The sequence below is a fragment of the Moschus berezovskii genome, chromosome 25, assembly GCF_049115385.1.
Source record: "Moschus berezovskii isolate FMDL1 chromosome 25, NW_MosBer_1.0, whole genome shotgun sequence".
NCBI classification, from domain to species: Eukaryota; Metazoa; Chordata; class Mammalia; order Artiodactyla; family Moschidae; genus Moschus; species Moschus berezovskii.
Window position 1 is genome coordinate 12,777,870 of NC_142484.1, and position 19,301 is coordinate 12,797,170.

The 19,301-nt window shown below is 57.1% G+C and overlaps 1 protein-coding gene and 1 long non-coding RNA gene across 2 annotated transcripts in view; one reads left to right on the top strand and one right to left on the bottom strand.

The window, feature by feature from the left end:
- The window catches only part of LOC129548926 (uncharacterized), an 84,107-nt gene that overhangs the window by 5,916 nt on the left and 58,890 nt on the right, over window positions 1-19,301 (bottom strand). Inside the window, exon 2 of the long non-coding RNA XR_016036358.1 lies at window positions 4,129-4,275. This is a non-coding gene — a long non-coding RNA (uncharacterized LOC129548926). The remainder of the gene's footprint in view (window positions 1-4,128; window positions 4,276-19,301) is intronic.
- ADAMTS8 (ADAM metallopeptidase with thrombospondin type 1 motif 8) lies at window positions 486-19,208 on the top strand. Its single transcript, XM_055415850.2, has 9 exons — window positions 486-1,547; window positions 7,929-8,168; window positions 8,962-9,097; window positions 9,605-9,772; window positions 11,299-11,600; window positions 13,519-13,702; window positions 15,862-16,034; window positions 16,150-16,325; window positions 18,052-19,208. Exons 1-9 carry the CDS (start codon window positions 486-488, stop codon window positions 18,620-18,622), a joined length of 3,012 nt encoding a protein of 1,003 aa, XP_055271825.2. The 3' UTR covers window positions 18,623-19,208.

Sequence of the window (19,301 nt, forward strand, 5' to 3'; positions counted from 1 at the left end):
GGATCCTCAGTCTGGGGTGAAAAACGCGATTTTCAGCAGGGAGCTTGAGTTTAGTGTGATCTTTCTCATCCCTCTCCTTGGCTTTACAATGAAAAGTCCTGGCACCTTCTCTGGAGACCTCGTTTTTGCACAGTCGGATCCCCAAGTGACACTGTTTCAGGGACCTGTGCAAGGGTCTCCTGGGGGTGTGTCCTGGGCGCTTGACCGGAGAGGAGGGAGCGACTGGGGCCTCCCCAAGATCATTGACTGAAGGGCACGTCCAGCGTTGGAGGAATTAACGTGGCACCACGGAAAACCAGGGGGAAAGAGCTGGCGTTGACTCTTACAGGAGGAGGGGCGGGGGAGCCAGTCCCGCTGACTCCTGATTGGTTTTACATTTCATCCAGAATTTTTTTCTCTCCTCTCTTGCTCTCTCTTTTCAGCTTCCCTCTCTGATCCCAGGGGAGGGGAAACGGGAATAGTGAGAGATCAAAAATAAACCTCTTATGTCAAAGCCGGGAAGGAAGTATAAATACGAAGAGCTCGGCAGCCCACTCGGTGCTTCCCGGGGTGTGGAGGAGGCGGGCGTGAAGGGCGCGCACGCGGCCAGGGCGCCAGCTGCTGCAGCTCCAGTGGCCCTGCGGGCGCGAGCCGGAGAGGCTGCCTGGGGACCGCCGCTGCTAGACGCCCACCGGACACACGCCCGGCCAGCCGCCCAGCGCCCACCCGCGAGGCCAGCGGCCGGGCCCCCCGCACCTGCCCGCGCCGGGCCCCCTTCCTGCGCCTCCCGCGCCGCCGCCGCAGCCCCCATGCCCCGCGCCGCCCCCCGGTGGCCGCCGCTTCTGCTGCTGCTGCTGCTGCTGCTGCTGCCGCCGCCGCTCGCCCGCGGCGCCCCGGCCCGGCCCGGAGGCAGGAGGCCGGCCTCCGCGCTCGTGGTGCCCAAGCGGTTGCAGAGCATCCCCGGGGAGGTCGCGCTCCACCTGTCCGCCTTTGGCCGCGACTTGGAGCTGCGCCTGGAGCCCGACGACAGCTTCCTGGCGCCCGAATTCAAGATCGCGCGCCTCGGGGGCTCCGGCGGGGCGGCCGGGAGCGAGAGGGAGCTGCGCGGCTGCGTCTTCTCGGGCACGGTGAACCGGGACCCCGAGTCGCTGGCGGCCGTCAGCCTCTGCCGCGGGCTGAGCGGCACCTTCCTGCTGGAAGGCCAGGAGTTCACCATCAAGCCCCAAGGCGCTGGGCGCTCCCTGCATCAGCCACACCTCCTGCAGCGCTGGGGGCGCGTGCGCCCCGCCACTGCAGCCCGGTCCGTGTCCAGAGCGTCTGAGAGGGAGGCGCAGAAGGGAGAGGGTGTGAGGCAGGAGAGAAGAGCCGACACAGCGGAGGAGGAGGAAAAGGAGAAACAGGAGGAGGACGAGGAGGAACAAGAGGAGGAGGCAGAAAGTTCCAGCCAGCCACCACCAGCCCTGGGGGCCAAGAGCAGGACCAAACGGTTTGTGTCGGAGGACCGCTTTGTGGAAATGCTGCTGGTGGCCGATGCATCCATGGTTGCTTTCTACGGAGAGGACCTAGAGGTAAGACTTGCCACGCAGGGGCACCGTGATCACCTCCCAGAGTCTCCAAATTGTTCCCTTTCCTGTCCCTCTGAGAAAAATCCTTCCTGCTCCTCACCCCAAACAAGGTCCTCTCCTTTCTGAGAAAGGGAGTAACTCTTTTCATGACCTCTGACACCCAGGAGACCACCTGTTCCTGCCACTACCTCCCTTCTACTTGGAGGGGAGGCTCTGGGCTCCCTCCTCCATGTCCACCCCCATCCCACACATGCTGAACTGAAAGTGGGTTTTAAAGCACCCCCACCCCAGACACCTGCCTCGCCCAACAGAGAAGATAAGTGCGCATTTGGGAAGATCATCTACCCCAGGCCCCGTTTCTCAGCCCCCTACTGTCTCCAGACCTGAGGGGCTCCCAAGGAAAGGCCGCTGGGATGCAAAGGTGTCCTTTGCCTGCAGGACTGAGGCTGCCTTAAGTAAAAGACATTGTTTGCAGGGAGTTGAGGCTGGAAAGGGGCTGCCCAACTTCTGTGCGCCCAGCTGGTTCTGATCAGGGGCACGGATACCTTGCCAACCTGGCGCTCAGCCCTGGCAGAACTTGGCAGCACCGGCGTCAGCACGAGAAGGGAGGGGAACAGAATTTCTGCCTGGGGACTCAGCCCAGGAACCTGAAGCTTCAGGGGAGAGGGAAGGAGAAGACGGTGGGGATCTGCCCTCCTGTGGTGAGTGTTCCTGGTGGAGCCAGAACTATTCTCGGCCCACCTGAGCTGCCCTCTGCCCAGACACAGCTCTCTACTGAGCTGGGGCCGGGAACTGAGTCCAGGGCACAGCTCCTGCAGCCAGGCCGATTCCAACTAGATACACTGATGCTGTGGACTCAGCAGGAGGTGTGTGTGTCACCCTACACCCCAGCACCTCCTTCAAGAACCAGGTGAAGCAGAAGGCTCCAGGTGAGGCAGCACTTTCTCTTATCCTGGGGAGCGCAGAACTAGAGATGTGCCCCGTGGAGGACTGACCTACCCAGAGGGCACCAATTCCTGAAATGGGCACCCTGGCCGCAGCTGCAGCTCAGTCGCTGCCATTTTGGTGATGGCAGTCTTGGCTATCATCCTATTCTGGCCTCAGCCTGTGCCCAGCTGATGCCTGCCTCGGGGGCTTTGGCACCACCTGTGCACCACAGGCTACATGAGGCACGGGGGGCCATTCTGTTTCTTGCCCCAGCTTTCTCAGCCTGCCAGTCACTGGGAAATGCATTCTAGGTGCAGAGATGGGAAGAACTGGAGGCGAAAGGTCCACGGGGCAGCCCCCCTGGATGCTGCCAGGGTGGTTCAAACCCATCAGGCCCCGTGTTGGCAGTCTGTGTATTTGCTGCTCCCAGAGCTTGGGATGGCAGCTTTGACCCCGCAGTCCAGTTCTGCCCAAGGATGTGGGTCTGCACTGACCAAGTATCTGCTTCCCGGCCTTCCAGGAGAGCAGGGGAAGGTGCCAGCCGCCTCCTCGGACTCCTGCCCCAGCATGTCCTCCAGAGGGTGGCAGGTGGGGCTTCTCCCATCTCAGGTTGAGGACAGCCACACCTGGCTACCAGGGGACCACTGGCAAAGTCCATCCACCTCAAAACCAGAGTGCCGTGCTGAGCCCTCCCACACACGATTCCTTTCTGACAGCTGCCTGACCACCGGGAGTAGGAAAGCCCACAGAACAGGGAGAAACAGTGGGAAAAGTCATTGCTTTTCAGTCTTCAGAGTCAAAATGTCCTCCCTGATGTTTCCCTGCCATCTCAGCTCAGCTCAGCACCCACACACTTAAGATGCTGTGTATTTGCCTCCAGCATGTACTTGGCAGCTCCAGATGTCAGAGCCACCTGAGAGCAGACATGCGGGCTGCCAGGCACCAGGGTTCCCAGGCCGCTGAGGCAAGGGCAGGTTCTGCCCCCCGGTCTGCTGCACCAGACAGCTGGCTTCCTCTTTGCACCCAGGGGCACTTGTACCCTCATAGGACTCTTGGCTGGATGACCCAGCATGCGCGTGTCCCACGTGGTCCCTTCCACACACACAGGTTTCTGGACATTCAGACAGGACCGCTGCAGCAGCCCACCACCCCCCTGGGTCAGGAGAACACCCCAGAAGAGCCATCAGGCACCTTGAAAGCTTAGGTCCTCCCCTGGGTGGGTGGGGTTCCCTCTGCCTTTGGGGCCAGCCCTGACACCTCTCCCTTCGTCTCATCCCATCACTGCCTGCATCCTGCTGTCATTGCCCCAGGTGGGGCCCAGGCTGAGGCTGTTTCAATGACTGACCCCTGGCCCCTCTGCTCTGACTGTTCACCCACTGTGGAGATGCCACAGGATAGACCTGAATTTCTCAGCGCAATCCCCTGGACTGGCCCATGAGCTCAGCCAAGGCACAAGTGAATGTCAAGGCCGGGTTCCCTAGGACCTGCCCTGCCCAGACACACCTCCTCAAATATAACCTAGTTCTCTGGAAGGAACTCTTCAAGGAGTCCCCTGGAGACCTCGTTCACACAGTTGGAGGTGCTTTGGGGTGTCCCAGCCACCAGGGTGTGTAATGAGGATAAAGAGATGCTTCCCCACCACCATGAAGAGACGCACCTGGACCTGGTGATGGAGTCCAGTCTAAGCATCGCTGAGGCTGCTTCCTAGTGAGCCTTCTGGAAAGTTCAGCACCTCGCGGGGAAGTCACACGCTGAGGACATTCAATCTGCAGAGTGGTTTACAGGGACCACGCAGTGTAAACACCTGTGAGGGGCAGAGGAAGAGAGCGAAGGTCGCAGAGGACCTGCGACTTCCTCCAGCTCTCCTCCCCCGACGGCCGTGCCGCCTGCTCGGCGCCGGGAGGGTCTGTGACTCTGGCTCTGCCTCCCCTGACGTCGTCCATGCTGCGGGAACAGGTCACTGAGCCCAGCATCCCAAACAGGTCCAGCCACAGTGGGAGGCCCAGACCTGAGAAGAAACTGCCTTCAAGGCCAGAGAAAGAATTAACCGTGCACAAGACTGGCTTCACCGCGAAGTGATGAGGAAGTTTTCCAGACTCTGTACACTTGAGGAGCTCAGACAAAGGGGGCTTTCTGAAAGGGGGGGCCACCTCAGAGGAGACCTTTAACTCTGCCTGCACCCAGCCGCTGCTGCCTGTTCCCGGATGAAACTGCACCAGGAAGGGGCGAGAGTGGGGAGCGGCGCCCCACGCTCAGTCTGGAAAATTTTCTAGCCAGACCGTCAGCTGCTGAGCTTCTCAAGTCGCTGCTGAGCAGGGAGGTCCCCAGAGAAGACCAGAGGCGTCCCAGAGTCAAGCTACTAGCCAGTGGCTTCAGGGAGGGCTAAGTCACTTTGCCCCCGTTCCACTGCCCTCCCGGAAAATGTCTCCCACCAGTCCTATCACCAGAGTGGCCAAGTATCCTGGCTTGCCCAGCACAACCCCTGGTTAGGATTGTCTTGGTGTAATTATTAACACTTCATCTTTATTCTCAGAAGTGTCCTGTTTTGGATAATAACAGAACAGACACATGTCTGAGTCTCTGCAGGCACGTTGTATTGCCTGTGAAGTATGAACCCCCACTGGAAAAGATCAAATATTCATCTCTTCGGTCTGTTGCCATCAGGATGATCGAGCATATAAAGTACTTCCATAGTCTTCAATGGCCCTTGAGCTGCCACGCCCCCATCCTCCTGTCCCGCTGGGAAGGCAGGCAGGACAGGGCCAATGTCAAGGGCACGCAGTCTCCCTTGCACACTTTCTTCCCGCTGTGCTGTGGTTGACCTTGCAACAGCAAAGGTGGTTGGCGGTCAGTGCCATGAAGAAGAGCATAGACTTCGATGGAAAATAGAAATGCGTGACTTGCATGAGTTACCCCTTTTTCTGAACCTCAATTTCTTCACCAGCCTGAGAGGCACTATTGTACCAAGGATCTGGCAGTGTCTGGAGGAGACAGTAAAATACAAAAGGCATCCGACCCAGGGCCTGACACATAGCAGATGCTCAGCAAAGCACAGCCTAACACCAGAGTTGCCTTGGATGGCGCTTTTGGGCCTGCTCTCTGTGGGACTGGAAGTCAGACCTGCCCTTCTGGACCAGGAGACAGGCCCAGAAGTGGCGTTCACGGTCTCACAGCTGCCCGCCTGCCCAGGCCTGGCTCCCTGCCCCTAGGGTCAGTTAGATACACAGGCACCCGAGCCACCAGTCCCTCAGAGGAACCTCTCATCCCCAAAAGCTCAGTGAGATGAGAGAAAGGGTAGGTGGGCCAGACTAGGACTGCGGACTTTAACAGACACTTTGGACCATACAGGCCTGGCAGCCCTCTTTTGATGGGAATTATCTTAGAAGAGAGCATCCGGGGGAAACTTCAGTGTCCTCCCATAAAACCCACTGCCTGAAAGGAAACTCTCAAGCCGGCTCAGCCTGCACTTGCATGATGTTTGGAGAGGATGCTGTGAGCTCCCTGAACCCCAGGGAGGAGAGTCCATGAGCCCCGGTGTCAGGTCGCACATCCCATGCGCTCGTGTACCTTCGGTTCACACCGGGGATCAACCCATTGACAGTCTCTGCTAGTCTGAAGGAGCAGCTTGGGAACCAGAGCCTTCTTAAACCTTAGATCATTGGTTCCTTATTCCAAGCCTTTAGGGACTGCTTGTGGGGCAGCTGGCATTTCTCGCCTACATGCCTTCTTTATCAAACATCATCTCCCTAGTTTTGAGATTGTGATGTTGGAACTTGAAGGGAGTTCTCTTGTGAGGAGGGTTGCAGGTTGTTGCAGGTTATTCCAGGAGTTGGCTGCTGGTCCTTGTCAGGGGTAGGGAGGGCACCCTGGAAGCAGCGGATAACTGGAGGGAGGAGCCTGACAGGCTGCCACTCCTCAGCCCTCACCCCCAGCTGCCTAATGAGGTGGTTACTTGTTTCCCTCAGGAATCTGACTCCAGGAGTGGGTGCCAAGTTTCAGCATTGTTGATAAGATGTTTACATCAGCCTAAACGTAGCTGGAATGCCTGACACACTAAGTGACCTGCTGACCCCTGTTTATAGGGCTTACCAAATATCTGGCTGGTTGCCGGTGAGATGAACAGACAGATCCCATTCACAAATAATGGGATTCATCTGGAACTCCCACACATGGCCTCAGCCCCGGAATGTCCCTCTGTAGCTTTTCACCTTCAGTTCCTTCCTTCCAGTCCCACCTTCCAGATCACAGGAGGGAAGAAAAAGAGGCTACAGGTGGGTGGAGCCCTAAGGGGCAGGCCACACTCCTGGTGGAGGACCATCCCCTTGGTTTCCTGTTCTGTAAAATCATCCTAGATGACGCCCTTCTGGAGGTCCCAGAGGCAGGAGAGTGACCTGATCTGGCCTCCTCGGAGGCCTTGGGAGCCATTGGCAACCCAGGGTTGGGCAGAGGCCAAGCACTGACGTCCACTCTTCCTCTGACCTTGGTGGGACCAGAAGCAGTGTGAGCCTGAGGGCCTGGGTCTCACCAGCCCATCTGGTTCTCTCCTGCCCCAAGCTGAGGAGGTTTAAATGCCCTGGGCTGTCCAGGCAGAAGCCAGGAGGCCAGGCCCTGGGAAGCTTAATGAGAAGAGTGTAGACCTCAGAGGCAGACATGCCTGTTCTACACCCCAGCTTTAATAGCTGGGCGGCTGTAGACATGGTATTTGACTTGGGAGAACCTCCACTTCCTTGTTGGAGAAATGGGGATGACTGCCCAGATCATTGTGAGCATTTCCTGAGGTGACGCATATCCAGTCTGCGACTGGTGCAGAGGAGCTCCTGTTAGGAGTGACCGTTACAGCGAAGTTTCCTTCCTGAAGAGTAGGGGTTACCCCAGCAGGCTGAGGACAATTCTCCATGGACTCTAACCTTGAGCGCTCAGACAAGTGCTTCTGGGCTGAGAGCATGAGGGGAGGGGTGGCTGGCAGGGAGACAGTGGGTGTCCCAGTTAAGGTAGATAACTCGTGAAGAAGGTAGAAGAACTTTCTGTGATGATGGAAATGTTCTGCAGCAGCCATGAATCATATGTGGCTATTGGTGCTCTTGAAATGTGCCTGGTGTGGCAGAGGGACGGTGATTTTTTAATTGGATTGAATTTTAATGGATTTAGATGTTCATGGACATGTGTGGCTGGGCAGGATGTTAAACTCACAAGTTTTGGAGCCAGGCCTTCAGGGTTCACGGGCTGGCTGACACACTAGCTCTGGACCTCAGGCCACTTACTCAGCCATGAATTTCTAATATGTACAAGGAAGAGAAATAAATAATGCCAGTGCTTAATGGCGGGAGGGTGGTTAGGAGCCCACCCAAAGAGGCTATACACCAACGCCCTGCAGTGAGGAGTGCACAACTCAGATGACAGCAGGGGTGGGCACTGCTGGGAGGTTGACCGCTCCCTCTCCACCCCTGCTTCCCCCAGAACCACATCCTGATGCTGATGTCCATGGCCGCCCGCATCTACAAGCACCCCAGCATTGGTAACTCCGTAAACCTGGTGATGATGAAGTTGGTGATCATGGGGGATGAGAAGCTGGGCCCCGAGGTGTCAGACAACAGCGGGCTGATTCTGCGTGACTTCTGCACCTGGCAGCGGGACGCCAACCAACCCAGAGATCGGCACCCTGAGCACTTCGACACAGCCGTCCTGCTCACTAGAGAGGTCGAAGGCCTCCAGACCCTGCAGGGAAAGGGGCGGGCACAGGGCAGGCCAAGGAGTGGGTGTGGCTCAAATGTGGAGCCAGCCCAAGTGTGGGGACTGGCTCCCTGCTGGCCCTGGCTGGACAGACAACCTTGGATGTGGACGAGGCGGGGCGGGAGGAGGACATGAGGACAAGTATGAGGTATTTCAGGGGAAGCAGAGGAATGCACAAGGGCTCTTGTCCAGAAGTTTGTGACCTCTGCTGAGGTCATGACAAGACGGCAAGGGCTCAAACTGCCCTGAGAGACATGTGGAGTTGGAACAAAGCCCAGAGGTGCAGCTGCAGCCAGGGTTAAACCCAGGGGCAGGTAACCAGGGCCCTCCCATAATGTCTCCATATCAGGAGGCCTGCCCACCTTCCTGGTGAGGTTTAAGCAGGTGGTTTCCTAAAGCCTAGCCAGAGTCATCATGGGGAGAGGCCCTGCTCCCTGCCCCCCAGGCCTCAAGACAACTCTGAGGCCAATGCTGCGTGTTTAACCCCACTTCACAGCTGGGGACCCGAGGTCCAGGGGTCAGGGCTCACCTGTCTCCCTACGGTTGGGGGGGTTCCATAGCCTCACCACTCATAGGGCTATCCTGCCTCCCAGGACAGACTTCCCAGGCCCACAGCCTGATGTCTTGCTGAGGTAGATGACAAATGTCCTTTGTGAAGAAATAGAGATTTGGCTGAAAACATGTCCCTCATCTCAGGAGGTGCAGGAACATGCAGTTCCCGTCCTCTTTCTGTCCTCATGTCTCGCTTTCTCCTGAGCAGAACCTCTGCGGGCAGGAGGGCAGGTGCGACACCCTGGGCGTCGCCAACGTTGGCACCATCTGTGAGCCCAGCAAGAGCTGCTCTGTGATCCAGGACCAGGGCCTGCAGGCGGCCTATACTCTGGCCCATGAGCTCGGTAAGATTCCCCCACTCCCAGAGGCCAGGACTCCTGGATTGGGGGGACCCGCCTTCCAGAGTCCAGTGGTGCAGCCCCCCAGGACTGTGCCATGCTTCCTGGTTGTCACAGAGTAACTGTGCCCTCATGCTCTCCATCCCCACCCCGAGTGAAGGGCCATCCTCAGGGGGCACGGGGAAACGCCAGTGCTCAGACAGAGCCGTGAGGGGGTGTCCTGGCCTAGCAGTCAGGATTCAGAAAGTCAACTGCAATGACAGTGCGAGAAAGTGAGCAAATGATTAAGCGGAGTGTGAATCGGGAAAGGCCCCAGCAGGAAAGAGAGGCCCCTCAGTGCTCCTGGTTCCCCTGGGAGAGTAGGCCGAGAGCTGTCCTTGAGGAACAAGCGGGTGGGGTTCCTGGATGAGCCGGCACTGCTGAGGCCTTCAGAGCACTGAGCCCCGTGGGTGGACGGCTGACAACGGGGTGGAGCGGAGGCGGCAGGTGGACTAGGGGTCTCGTCCTCCCCAGGGCACGTCCTCGGCATGCCCCACGACGACTCCAAGCTTTGTACTCGGCTGTTCGGGCCCCTGGACAAGCACCATATGATGGCGCCGCTCTACGTCCAGCTGAACAAAACACGGCCCTGGTCCCCCTGCAGCGCCTTGTTCCTCAGAGAGTTCCTGGACCACGGGTATGGTAGGTCCCCCGCTTCTCCCTGGCCAGCAGCGGGCACCCGCATTCCTAGACCGCGGGTACGGTAGGTCCCCGCTTCTCCCTGGCCAGCAGCGGGCACCCGCATTCCTGGACCGCGGGTACAGTAGGTCCCCCACTTCTCCCTGGCCAGCAGCGGGCACCCGCATTCCTAGACCGCGGGTATGGTAGGTCCCCGCTTCTCCCTGGCCAGCAGCGGGCACCCGCATTCCTAGACCGCGGGTACGGTAGGTCCCCGCTTCTCCCTGGCCAGCAGCGGGCACCCGCATTCCTGGACCGTGGGTACAGTAGGTCCCCGCTTCTCCCTGGCCAGCAGCGGGCACCCGCATTCCTGGACCGCGGGTACGGTAGGTCCCCCACTTCTCCCTGGCCAGCAGCGGGCACCCGCATTCCTAGACCGCGGGTACGGTAGGTCCCCGCTTCTCCCTGGCCAGCAGCGGGCACCCGCATTCCTAGACCGCGGGTACGGTAGGTCCCCGCTTCTCCCTGGCCAGCAGCGGGCACCCGCATTCCTGGACCGTGGGTACGGTAGGTCCCCCGCTTCTCCCTGGCCAGCGGCGGGCACCCGCATTCCTGGACCCTGGGTATGGTAGGTCCCCGCTTCTCCCTGGCCAGCAATGGGCCCCTGCTTTGCTTGCGTCTTGGGATGGGAGACATTGGGCAGCTGTGTCCTCACTGCCCCACAGGGCTGAGGTGCTCTAACCACTCCTCTAGCCTGCTGTCCCTCAGCCCATCTTCTAGCGCCAATGAGATTATCCGCAGAGCAGGTAGAAGTGGTCTGAGAAGGTCTGCTGGAGAAGGTGGGTTCCCACAGACCTTGAAGGAATGGAAGAATGTTTGTCATACAGAGCAGAGAAGGGAGCCTCCGGCTGGAGCCATACATCACAGGGCAGTGTGAAAACAGCAGAGGCAGGAACGCCCCCTGAGAGCAAGGAGTGGGGTGAAGTGCCTGGTGCAGGCAGCCTGGCTTGTGGAGTAAAGAAGTGAAGACACAATTGATTCTTGATGCAAAAGTAATAGATTCTTCAAACATCAGTACTCTGGCTTTAATTCTCTGGGCCTGGATTTAAGAGTCTGTTTACACCCCTAATTATACTGTGACTTAGATTAGTGCTACAATTAGCTGGCCTTCCCTAGGTAAACACTGAATACATATAAGACAGTCTGGATGACAAAGAAATTCAGTCCTTTAAATAAACGTGCTGCTGCTGCTGCTAAGTCACTTCAGTTGTGTCCGACTCTGTGTGACCCCTTAGACGGAAGCCCACCAGGCTCCCCCTTCCCTGGGATTCTCCAGGCAAGAACACTGGAGTGGGTTGCCATTTCCTTCTCCAACGTGTGAAAGTGAAAAGTGAACGTGAAGTCGCTGATAGTCAAAACTTGGAAGGAATTTCTCTAGATGATGGAGTGCTGACAGTTTGTGGATTGAGGTCAAGGAGACCTTGAGTGTCATGTGAGAGGAGGGAACCCCTGGCCCTCACTCCTGTTTCTCTGCTTCCTCCATTCCTCAGGGGACTGCCTTCTGGATGCCCCCTCCTGGGCCATGGCCCTGCCCACAGACCTCCCCGGCCACAGGGCCCTCTACGACCTGGACCAACAGTGCAAGCAGATCTTTGGGCTGGGCTTCCGCCACTGCCCCAACTCCTCTGACCAGAACACCTGTGCGCAGCTCTGGTGCCGCATTGATGGCCCCGACCCCCTTTGCCACACGAGGAATGCCAGCCTGCCGTGGGCCGATGGGACACCCTGCGGGCCCGGGCATCTCTGCTGGGAGGGCAGCTGCCTGCCTGAGGAGGAAGTGGAGAAGCCCGAGGTGAGGGACGGCCACTGGGGTGTCAGGGAGAGGGAAAGGAGGAGGGCTGTTTCCATGGAGGAAGCCACACTTGAGAGCTAGGAACCAGGAGGCTTGGGGCCAGATGCAACTACGAGTAGAACCACACATCCTTTGACACACAAAACAAAGCGTATTTATTCAAACACAAGAGGAGCCCTTCGAGGGTGTACTCAGAGCAAATGCATGATGCTATCAGGGCTTGGGTGTTTGGGGAGCTTGCCTTTGGAACAGCTGTGGACTTGACTTGGAGGACTGGTGCTAGGTGTGGACACTCCTGCACAAGACTGTCACGGGCACTCAATAAACAGAAGCCATTATGAATTCTATTATAAATAGTAAAGTGAGTGACAGCAAGGAGGGACACACCATCAAGAAGGAGGGGAAGGTATTCATGCCCTACCCGTGTCTGAGCTGAATTCATAGCTAGGGGTCAGGACAGTGGGAGGAAGTGTGGGGACCCCTTGTTCCAGAAGGAGGGAAGAAGGAAGGGGAACCACCTCTGAGCCAGCAGAGAAAACTTGGCAGAGTGAACCTGCAGGAAAGGCAACGCAATGTCGAGAAGGGGTTTTAAATGACTGGCTCCTTTGCCCTGCTCTTAGTACTTCCAAACTGTGAGGCTAGGCACCTTTCTCTCACTGGAGTCACTGAGCCATCTCTGAAACAATGTCCAGTGGGTCTCAGCCTGGGTCTGGCCCAGCTCTGAATCACCAGGGTGGCCTGCGCTCTCACCCTCTGGAAGGCTGTCCTCAGGGCACATCCCGTGCACTGAGGCCCGGGGGCCTGTGTGGCTTGGTAATCCACACGTTCCTTCTAAGCTTGGGCCAGGGTGGGCGTCATGGATTCATTCTAAGCCCCCGCCTGGCCCCTGCCCAACACGTGGCTTTGCCCAACCCCGTCCTGTAGTGTGGGCTTCACACAGACCAGAGGGGAGAGGTGGGAAGGGGGTCCCCTCCCACCTTCCCCAGCAGTGCAGCCAAGCTCCACGCAGGAAAAGATGGCCAGAAAGTGAACCTAATGTATTTTTAAGGGGAAAAGACAGATCGGAAATACTGCATATATTGACAGAATCATGTCTCTGTAAAATAAAAACACGGTACCTTCATGATGATAGTCAGAGCAAAGGTACAAAGGGATATTGATGAAAATCACGTCAATGGCGTCATCTAGATAGTGGTATATCTTTAAGCATTACTTTCTCTCACATCTTTCCTATTTCTCATTTTTTATAGGATCACGTATGACTTTTGTAACCTTTAAAAACTTCTTTTCATTTTGAAAACTCTGTGTACCCACCCATCACAACTGCTTGGCCTCAGAGTCAGTTGTAAAGTTGGATGTGACTGTTCCCAGCATGTCCTACTCGCTCCTGGACCTGGTGGCTAGTAGACTGGCGGCCTCACCTCCCAGAGATCCTTCCTTTAGGTCAGCACTGCTCAGCCTCAGCACTGGTGGTGTCCGGGCTGTGTGCACCCTGGCTGTATAGGCTGAGCAGCTCCCTGTCCCCCACTCACTGGAGGCCAACAACGTACACCCTGCCCAGCTGTGACAACCACAGTGTCTCCAAACACTGCGGGAGTCTCAGCCCCCATGGGAAACCACTGTATTCTCCTCAACCTTATTCCCATAAAAGTGTTTGACTCAGCAACTCCTACTGAGCACCTTACAAAGGACAAGGCACGGTTCTAGACCCCTGGGTGCTTGGGGGGGGCAGCCGACGGCCAGGCCAGCACAGACTCTGTGGTCAGCTGCAGTCACACATGGCACTGAGTCACTGGGAAAACGAATCGGGCAGTTACCGAACTCCACCCACCAGTACAAGCCCAGATAGGAGAGGAGGTCCCCCCGAGAGCCTAGGCCCTCTCCCCTCCCCCACTCAGCACAGCCTTGTGTGTTGCAGGCTGTGGTGGATGGAGGCTGGGCCCCGTGGGGACCCTGGGGTGCATGCTCACGGACCTGCGGAGGAGGAGTACAGTTTTCATACCGCGAGTGCACCAACCCCGAGCCTCAGAACGGAGGGAAGTACTGCCTGGGTCAGAGAGCCAAGTACCAGTCGTGCCACACCGAGGAGTGCCCCCCGGACGGTAATGGCCAGAGCGGCTGCTGCGGCACCTGTAGCACATCCCCGGAGGAGGGCGGTCTCCCGGGCTCAGAGCTTCCCGGGGTGCAGACAGAAACGGGCTCTCAAGGCACCACACTTCAGGGCAGCCTGCAGCGCCCCGGGACGGCTCTCGCTGTGCAGGGAGAGCCTGGCAAAGTCAAAGAGAGAAACCACCCTGGTTTTTGGAGATGTGGACATGGAGGACGTCACTCCCAACCAGCTTATGTACTGGGGCCATGGGAGGGCTCTGCAGAGGGCAAGAGTGGACAATAATACTCCTCCTGGAGGAGTCTAAACACCGGTCTGTGTGCAGAACAATGGAGGCATTGTCCAAAGCAATTGTCGGAGCCACCTCCAGGGTCATTCCAGCCAATGTTCAGCCCAGGGCAGAGGGAAGGTTCCTAAATCTGATCCTAGCACACACTTCTCCTGAGAAGGTTGCCCATCTCCCCTTGGGGCCATGGCATCTGCCTGCAAGAACCTTCCAGGGAAGTGGCCTCATGTCCACCTCCCAGGCACATCCCCCAGTGCCCACAAGAAAGCACACGCCTTAACTCCTTAACTCGGAGCAGTGATGGCTGCAGAGACATGAGAGGGAGTCCCTGCAGATCTTTGCCCCACCACCCTGTCCAGCTCCCTGTCGCAGCTCCAGGGAGTATGGCAGGCAGCAGATGGCACACACTTTTAGGGAGGTTAGAGAAGTTCCTCCAAGCACAGAGGCCCAGCCCAGGGAGGGCAAATGCAAGGGAGTCTGGAGGCTTTGTAGTTTTGCAAGATGAGGAGGAGCCATAATGGCAGGAGGCTTTAGAGCCTCTGCCTGGAATTGTGGGCATCCTCCTGGCACACTAGTGAAGGGCTCCTGGGGAAACGAGAGAGAGAGAGAAGAGGAGAGGGGAATGAATACAAGGCACGAAGGCAACACGGGCAGGAGCTGAGGCCAGGATTTCAGGTGCACTGGTGCCAGCCACCTCCGTCAGTGGGTGTTTAGTGCCTCTCGTGTGCTCAGCTGTCCTGAGGCACTCGAAGGAGGGGCCGTGGCCACCTGGGGTTTGAAGCTGCACAGACCGTGAAGGTGTCCAGCTGGGCGGGGAACCTCAGCAGTAAGAGCAGCGCTAACTTCAGGACGGCGAGAAGGAAACGCCCAGGTCTTCCTGTCTTGGAAGCAGCAGGACGGGTGGGAGACTGGGCACCAAGGCTCACAGGAAACCCCCGGCCTTGGCTTGTGAGCAGTGGCCTGAGTTGTGGAGTGTGGGAAGGAGCGTGCCAACCCTCAGCTCGTCCTGAACAGAGGACAGGACTCAGTGACACGTTGGAAATAGCAGATGTAGGCGCTCAAATGTCAAGAAGATACCAGGGTTCCAGTCTCAGGCTGGAAGGTGGTGACATCACCCAGTGAAGAGTCAACCAGGTGGTGGAGGAACCACACGGAGCTGGGCCTCACTGAGCTGGAGGTAATCGCAGTGTCTGCAAGTGGACTCCCCCAAGGACACCCAGAATTACAGCAAGTGGAGTGCAGAGGCAAGATCAGAATTAGGGACAGAGGGGGCCTTTGTCCAAACGTCCAGTGTCAAGAGTCATGATTAGCAGAGGGTCCAAAATATACCTCCATGTGTCATTCTTCCCAGGCCTACGGAGCTATCCCCATCCTCACCTAGGTTTGGTGTTGATGGTGGTTTAGTCACTAAGTCGTGTCCGACTCTTGCAACACCGTGGACTGTAGCCCGCCAGGCTCCTCTGTCCATGGGATTTTCCAGGCAAGAATACTGGAGTGGGTTGCCATTTCCTTCTCCAAGGGGTCTTCTCAATCCAGGAATCGAGCCTGGGTCTCCTGCACTGAAGGCGGATTCTTTATACACACTGAGCCACGAGAGAAGTCTAATCAGTAAAGCAGAATTAAGACCCTCCCCAATAGAAACTCTGTCTTTCCCAGAAAATCCCCCCGGGGCAGGCTGCTCCTTTCCTGCCTCAGGAGTCAGCACTGAGGTCAGCAGTGAGGAAGAGCAGGCTGAGGTGACCCCGCGGCCTGGGGCCAGGTCGAGTCCGGGAGGAGGAAGGTGGCCCAGAGCCCGGGCATCTCCCCCTCAGGGTCCTCCCTGCTTCAATTCAGCATGGTGACCCCGTGACCTCTCATCCTTGTTTTAGGGAAAAGCTTCAGGGAGCAGCAGTGTGAGAAGTTCAATGCCTACAATTACACAGACGTGGAGGGAAACCTACTGCAGTGGGTCCCCAAGTATGCGGGGGTGTCCCCCCGGGACCGCTGCAAACTGTTCTGCCTAGCCAGGGGGCGGAGCGAGTTCAGAATATTTGAGGACAAGGTGAGGAAACTTCTGGAACTCAAACGCAAGGGTGGGGAGGAAGGCCTCCTGGCCCAGACCATGTGCGGGCTGCATCTATGCTCAGGTCCCTTCAGACCCTGCTTCCTTTCTGCAGGTGATCGACGGCACCCTGTGTGGACCCGATACTCTGGCCATCTGTGTCCATGGCCAGTGTGTCAAGGCTGGCTGTGATCACGTGTTGGACTCCCCTAAGAAGCTGGACAAGTGTGGGGTGTGTGGGGGCAAAGGCGACTCATGCAGGAAGGTGTCTGGCTCCTTCAGTCCCTCCAGGTGGGTCTCCCAGGATTCCTGTCCCTACCTGCAGGAGTAGACCGGGCTTTAGAGATAGACAGTGGTAGCCCCTGCATACCCGGGAGTGCTAGCTGCAGTGTCTGCATGAACTCGGTGTCCTCTCTGTCTCAGGGTGGTTGTGAGGGGTCAGGAGGTGGGAGAGCAGTCTGACCGGTAGAGGGGCCACCGGAGGCCACGTGCACGGGGCTGCAGCATCTCTGAGTCAGTCGGCAGCAGATCTGCGCTGAGTAACTGGGACCCCTGCCAGAAGCAGCTCCTCCAGGCCTGCTGTGGGAAGGACATTTCACCTGTACCCAGTGAAACCTGTACCCTGCCCTTTCTGCAGGTGGATCTTCAGAAAGGGGGTTCTTGGGGGACCTTGGCAGTCTTGGAGCTGCCTGAATCTGAGAGCCCCAGATCCTTTCTCACACCTTAAATCCATAAGTTCATGTGAAGTGAAAGTTGCTCAATCGAGTCCAACTCTTTGTGACCCCGTGGCGTATACAGCCCATGGAATTCTCTAGGCCAGAATACTGGAGTGGGTAGACTTTCCCTTCTCCAGGGGATCTTCCCAACCCAGGGACTGAACACAGATCTCCCGCATTGCAGGCAGACTCTTTACCAGCTGAGCTACAAGGGAAGCCGTCCTATATTTAAGTGCTTTCACTTCTGATTGATTCCTAAAATGAGTCTGTCAGGGCCAGGATGGTCATTCCCTGTTTATAGATGAGGAAACTGAGGCACGAAGAGATTACATGATCATCTGAGGTGTCCAAGGAGAACCCAGGTTTCTCCTTTCCTAGGCCCTGCACACACTTCGTAGAGAAGAAGGGCAAGGGTCCATGGCCACACTGCACCCCTACCCAACTCCTTCATGCTACCTCATCTCATCAGAATCTGAGAACAGAATCTGCTTTCAAATACAACTCACGAGTCTTTTCAAATTTAAACTCAATGATATAGAAAAAAGAACCATGGGGTGTGGGGCAGCCAAAGGGGGAGTCCCCACAGTGCTCACTCAGGCCTTAGATCAGGGGCCAGGGTCCTCTCACAGCTTCCCAGTGGGCATGAGGCAAGAACACCAAATAACAGAATGACTGCCCTCCTCAGCCCTCTTCACCTCCCTCCTAGCCTGAGACCAAATACTTTCTACCCCCAGAGAGAAAAATAAGAATTCAGGGTTCTCCATCCCACAGAAAGCCCAAGGCCCACAATAAAGTGAAAACATTTGCCCCAGAGCACCCTGTCGCCCCAGACGGCCCAGCTCCTTGTGCTGGCACACCCAGGAGAAGGCCCCTGGGCACAGTGTGTCACCCTGCTCCCTGCCCTAGAGCCACACAGCCACACCTCCAGGAACGGACGGACTCTGAGAGGGGAGTGAGGCATCCCTCTGGTCAGATCCTGGAATGGGCGTGGGGAGCAGAATTTTCCATGTGGACTCGAACAGCAACAGCCCAGCTTTCACTTCCCTTTGGGCTGCCTTCCCCTCTTGTGGTATCGTCAAGATCTCATCTCCAAACACTTACAATAGAGCTGCCAGGCAAAGCAACAATCCCAATGTACAGAGCATTCTTGCTGGCCTCACCAGCTAATTTATTGGCAACTTTATGCAACTATTTCCTGATTTGATAGTGCAAATTTTTGTCTGCCCACCTCCAATCACTCCACACTGACCTCCTGAGTGCCTGGCTGGGGTCCAGGTCCTAAGGGTATCTTTCTGTTCCAGTCACAGTTATGGCTACAATGACATTGTCACCTTCCCGGCTGGCTCCACAAATATTGATGTGAAACAGCGGAGTCCGCCGGGGGTTCAGAATGATGGCAACTACCTGGCCCTGAAGACCACAGATGGGGAATACCTGCTCAATGGAAACAACGCCATCTTTCCCACAGAACAGTACATCCTGCTGAACGGGACTGTCCTCAGGTACAGCGGTGCCTTCACCTCCCTGGAGCGGCTGCAGAGCTTCCAGTCCCTGCCCGAGCCACTGACCTTACAGCTCCTGAAGGTCCATGGGGACCCCCTCAAGGTCAAATATACCTTCTTTGTCCCTGACGATGTGAACTCCAGCAAACAGAGCAGCAGAGAGAGGACAACTGCCAATGTCATTCAGGCCCTGCTCAACACGCAGTGGGTGCTGGGGGACTGGTCTGAATGCTCTCACAGCTGCGGGGCCGGCTGGCAGCGGCGGACGGTGCAGTGCCGTGACCCCAGCGGCCAGACTTCTGCCGCCTGTGATGAGGCTCTGAAGCCCGAGGATACCAAGCTCTGCAGAAGCCTGCCCTGCTTCCCGTGATCCAGAGGGGGTGGGCTCTGCTCATGGACTCGGGGTATGGGGTGCAAACAAGGTCGCACCATGGTGACCTCACATCTGGAGGCGGTATTGCCAGGCTATCCAGGCCTTACACTGCCATGGCCCTCCAGCTGGGCATGAATCTACAAGGGAAGGAGAGGAGAAGAGTGGAGACAGACCACAGATGCTGTGGGGTGGACCCTCATTGGTTCAAGTAGAGGGCATAAGGTAAAAGGGACACAAACAGAAGACTCGTTCAGCCTGTTTGAAAAGGAGAAGCAAAGTTAAATGAAAAAAAAAAACTGTTTTCTACTTGGTTCCCTTGATAAATAATCTACCTCAGTGAGGAAAATATTAGTCACAGAGAGACGGGGAGTTGGGGTGATGGTGAGCATCACGGCAAGCCCCAAATTTGCGCCCTGAGGTGTCTTCAGAGATGACCGGGACTATCTTCAGTGTTAAACCCATCGGCTGGAGGGCTGCGAGCCCAGGACTGTGAAGAGCCCCGTGTTCTCAGGCTCCCACCTGCAGGGGTGGATCCACTTCAAGTATTTACGCAGATGTGTCTCTGAACTAAAGTGTGCTCTTGTGCCAATGCAGTGGTCTGATCTGGCTCTGTACTTCTCTGGAAAGGGAGGGGACCCTGGGCCCCAGGACAGAGGCTGAAACTAGGTCAGCTCAC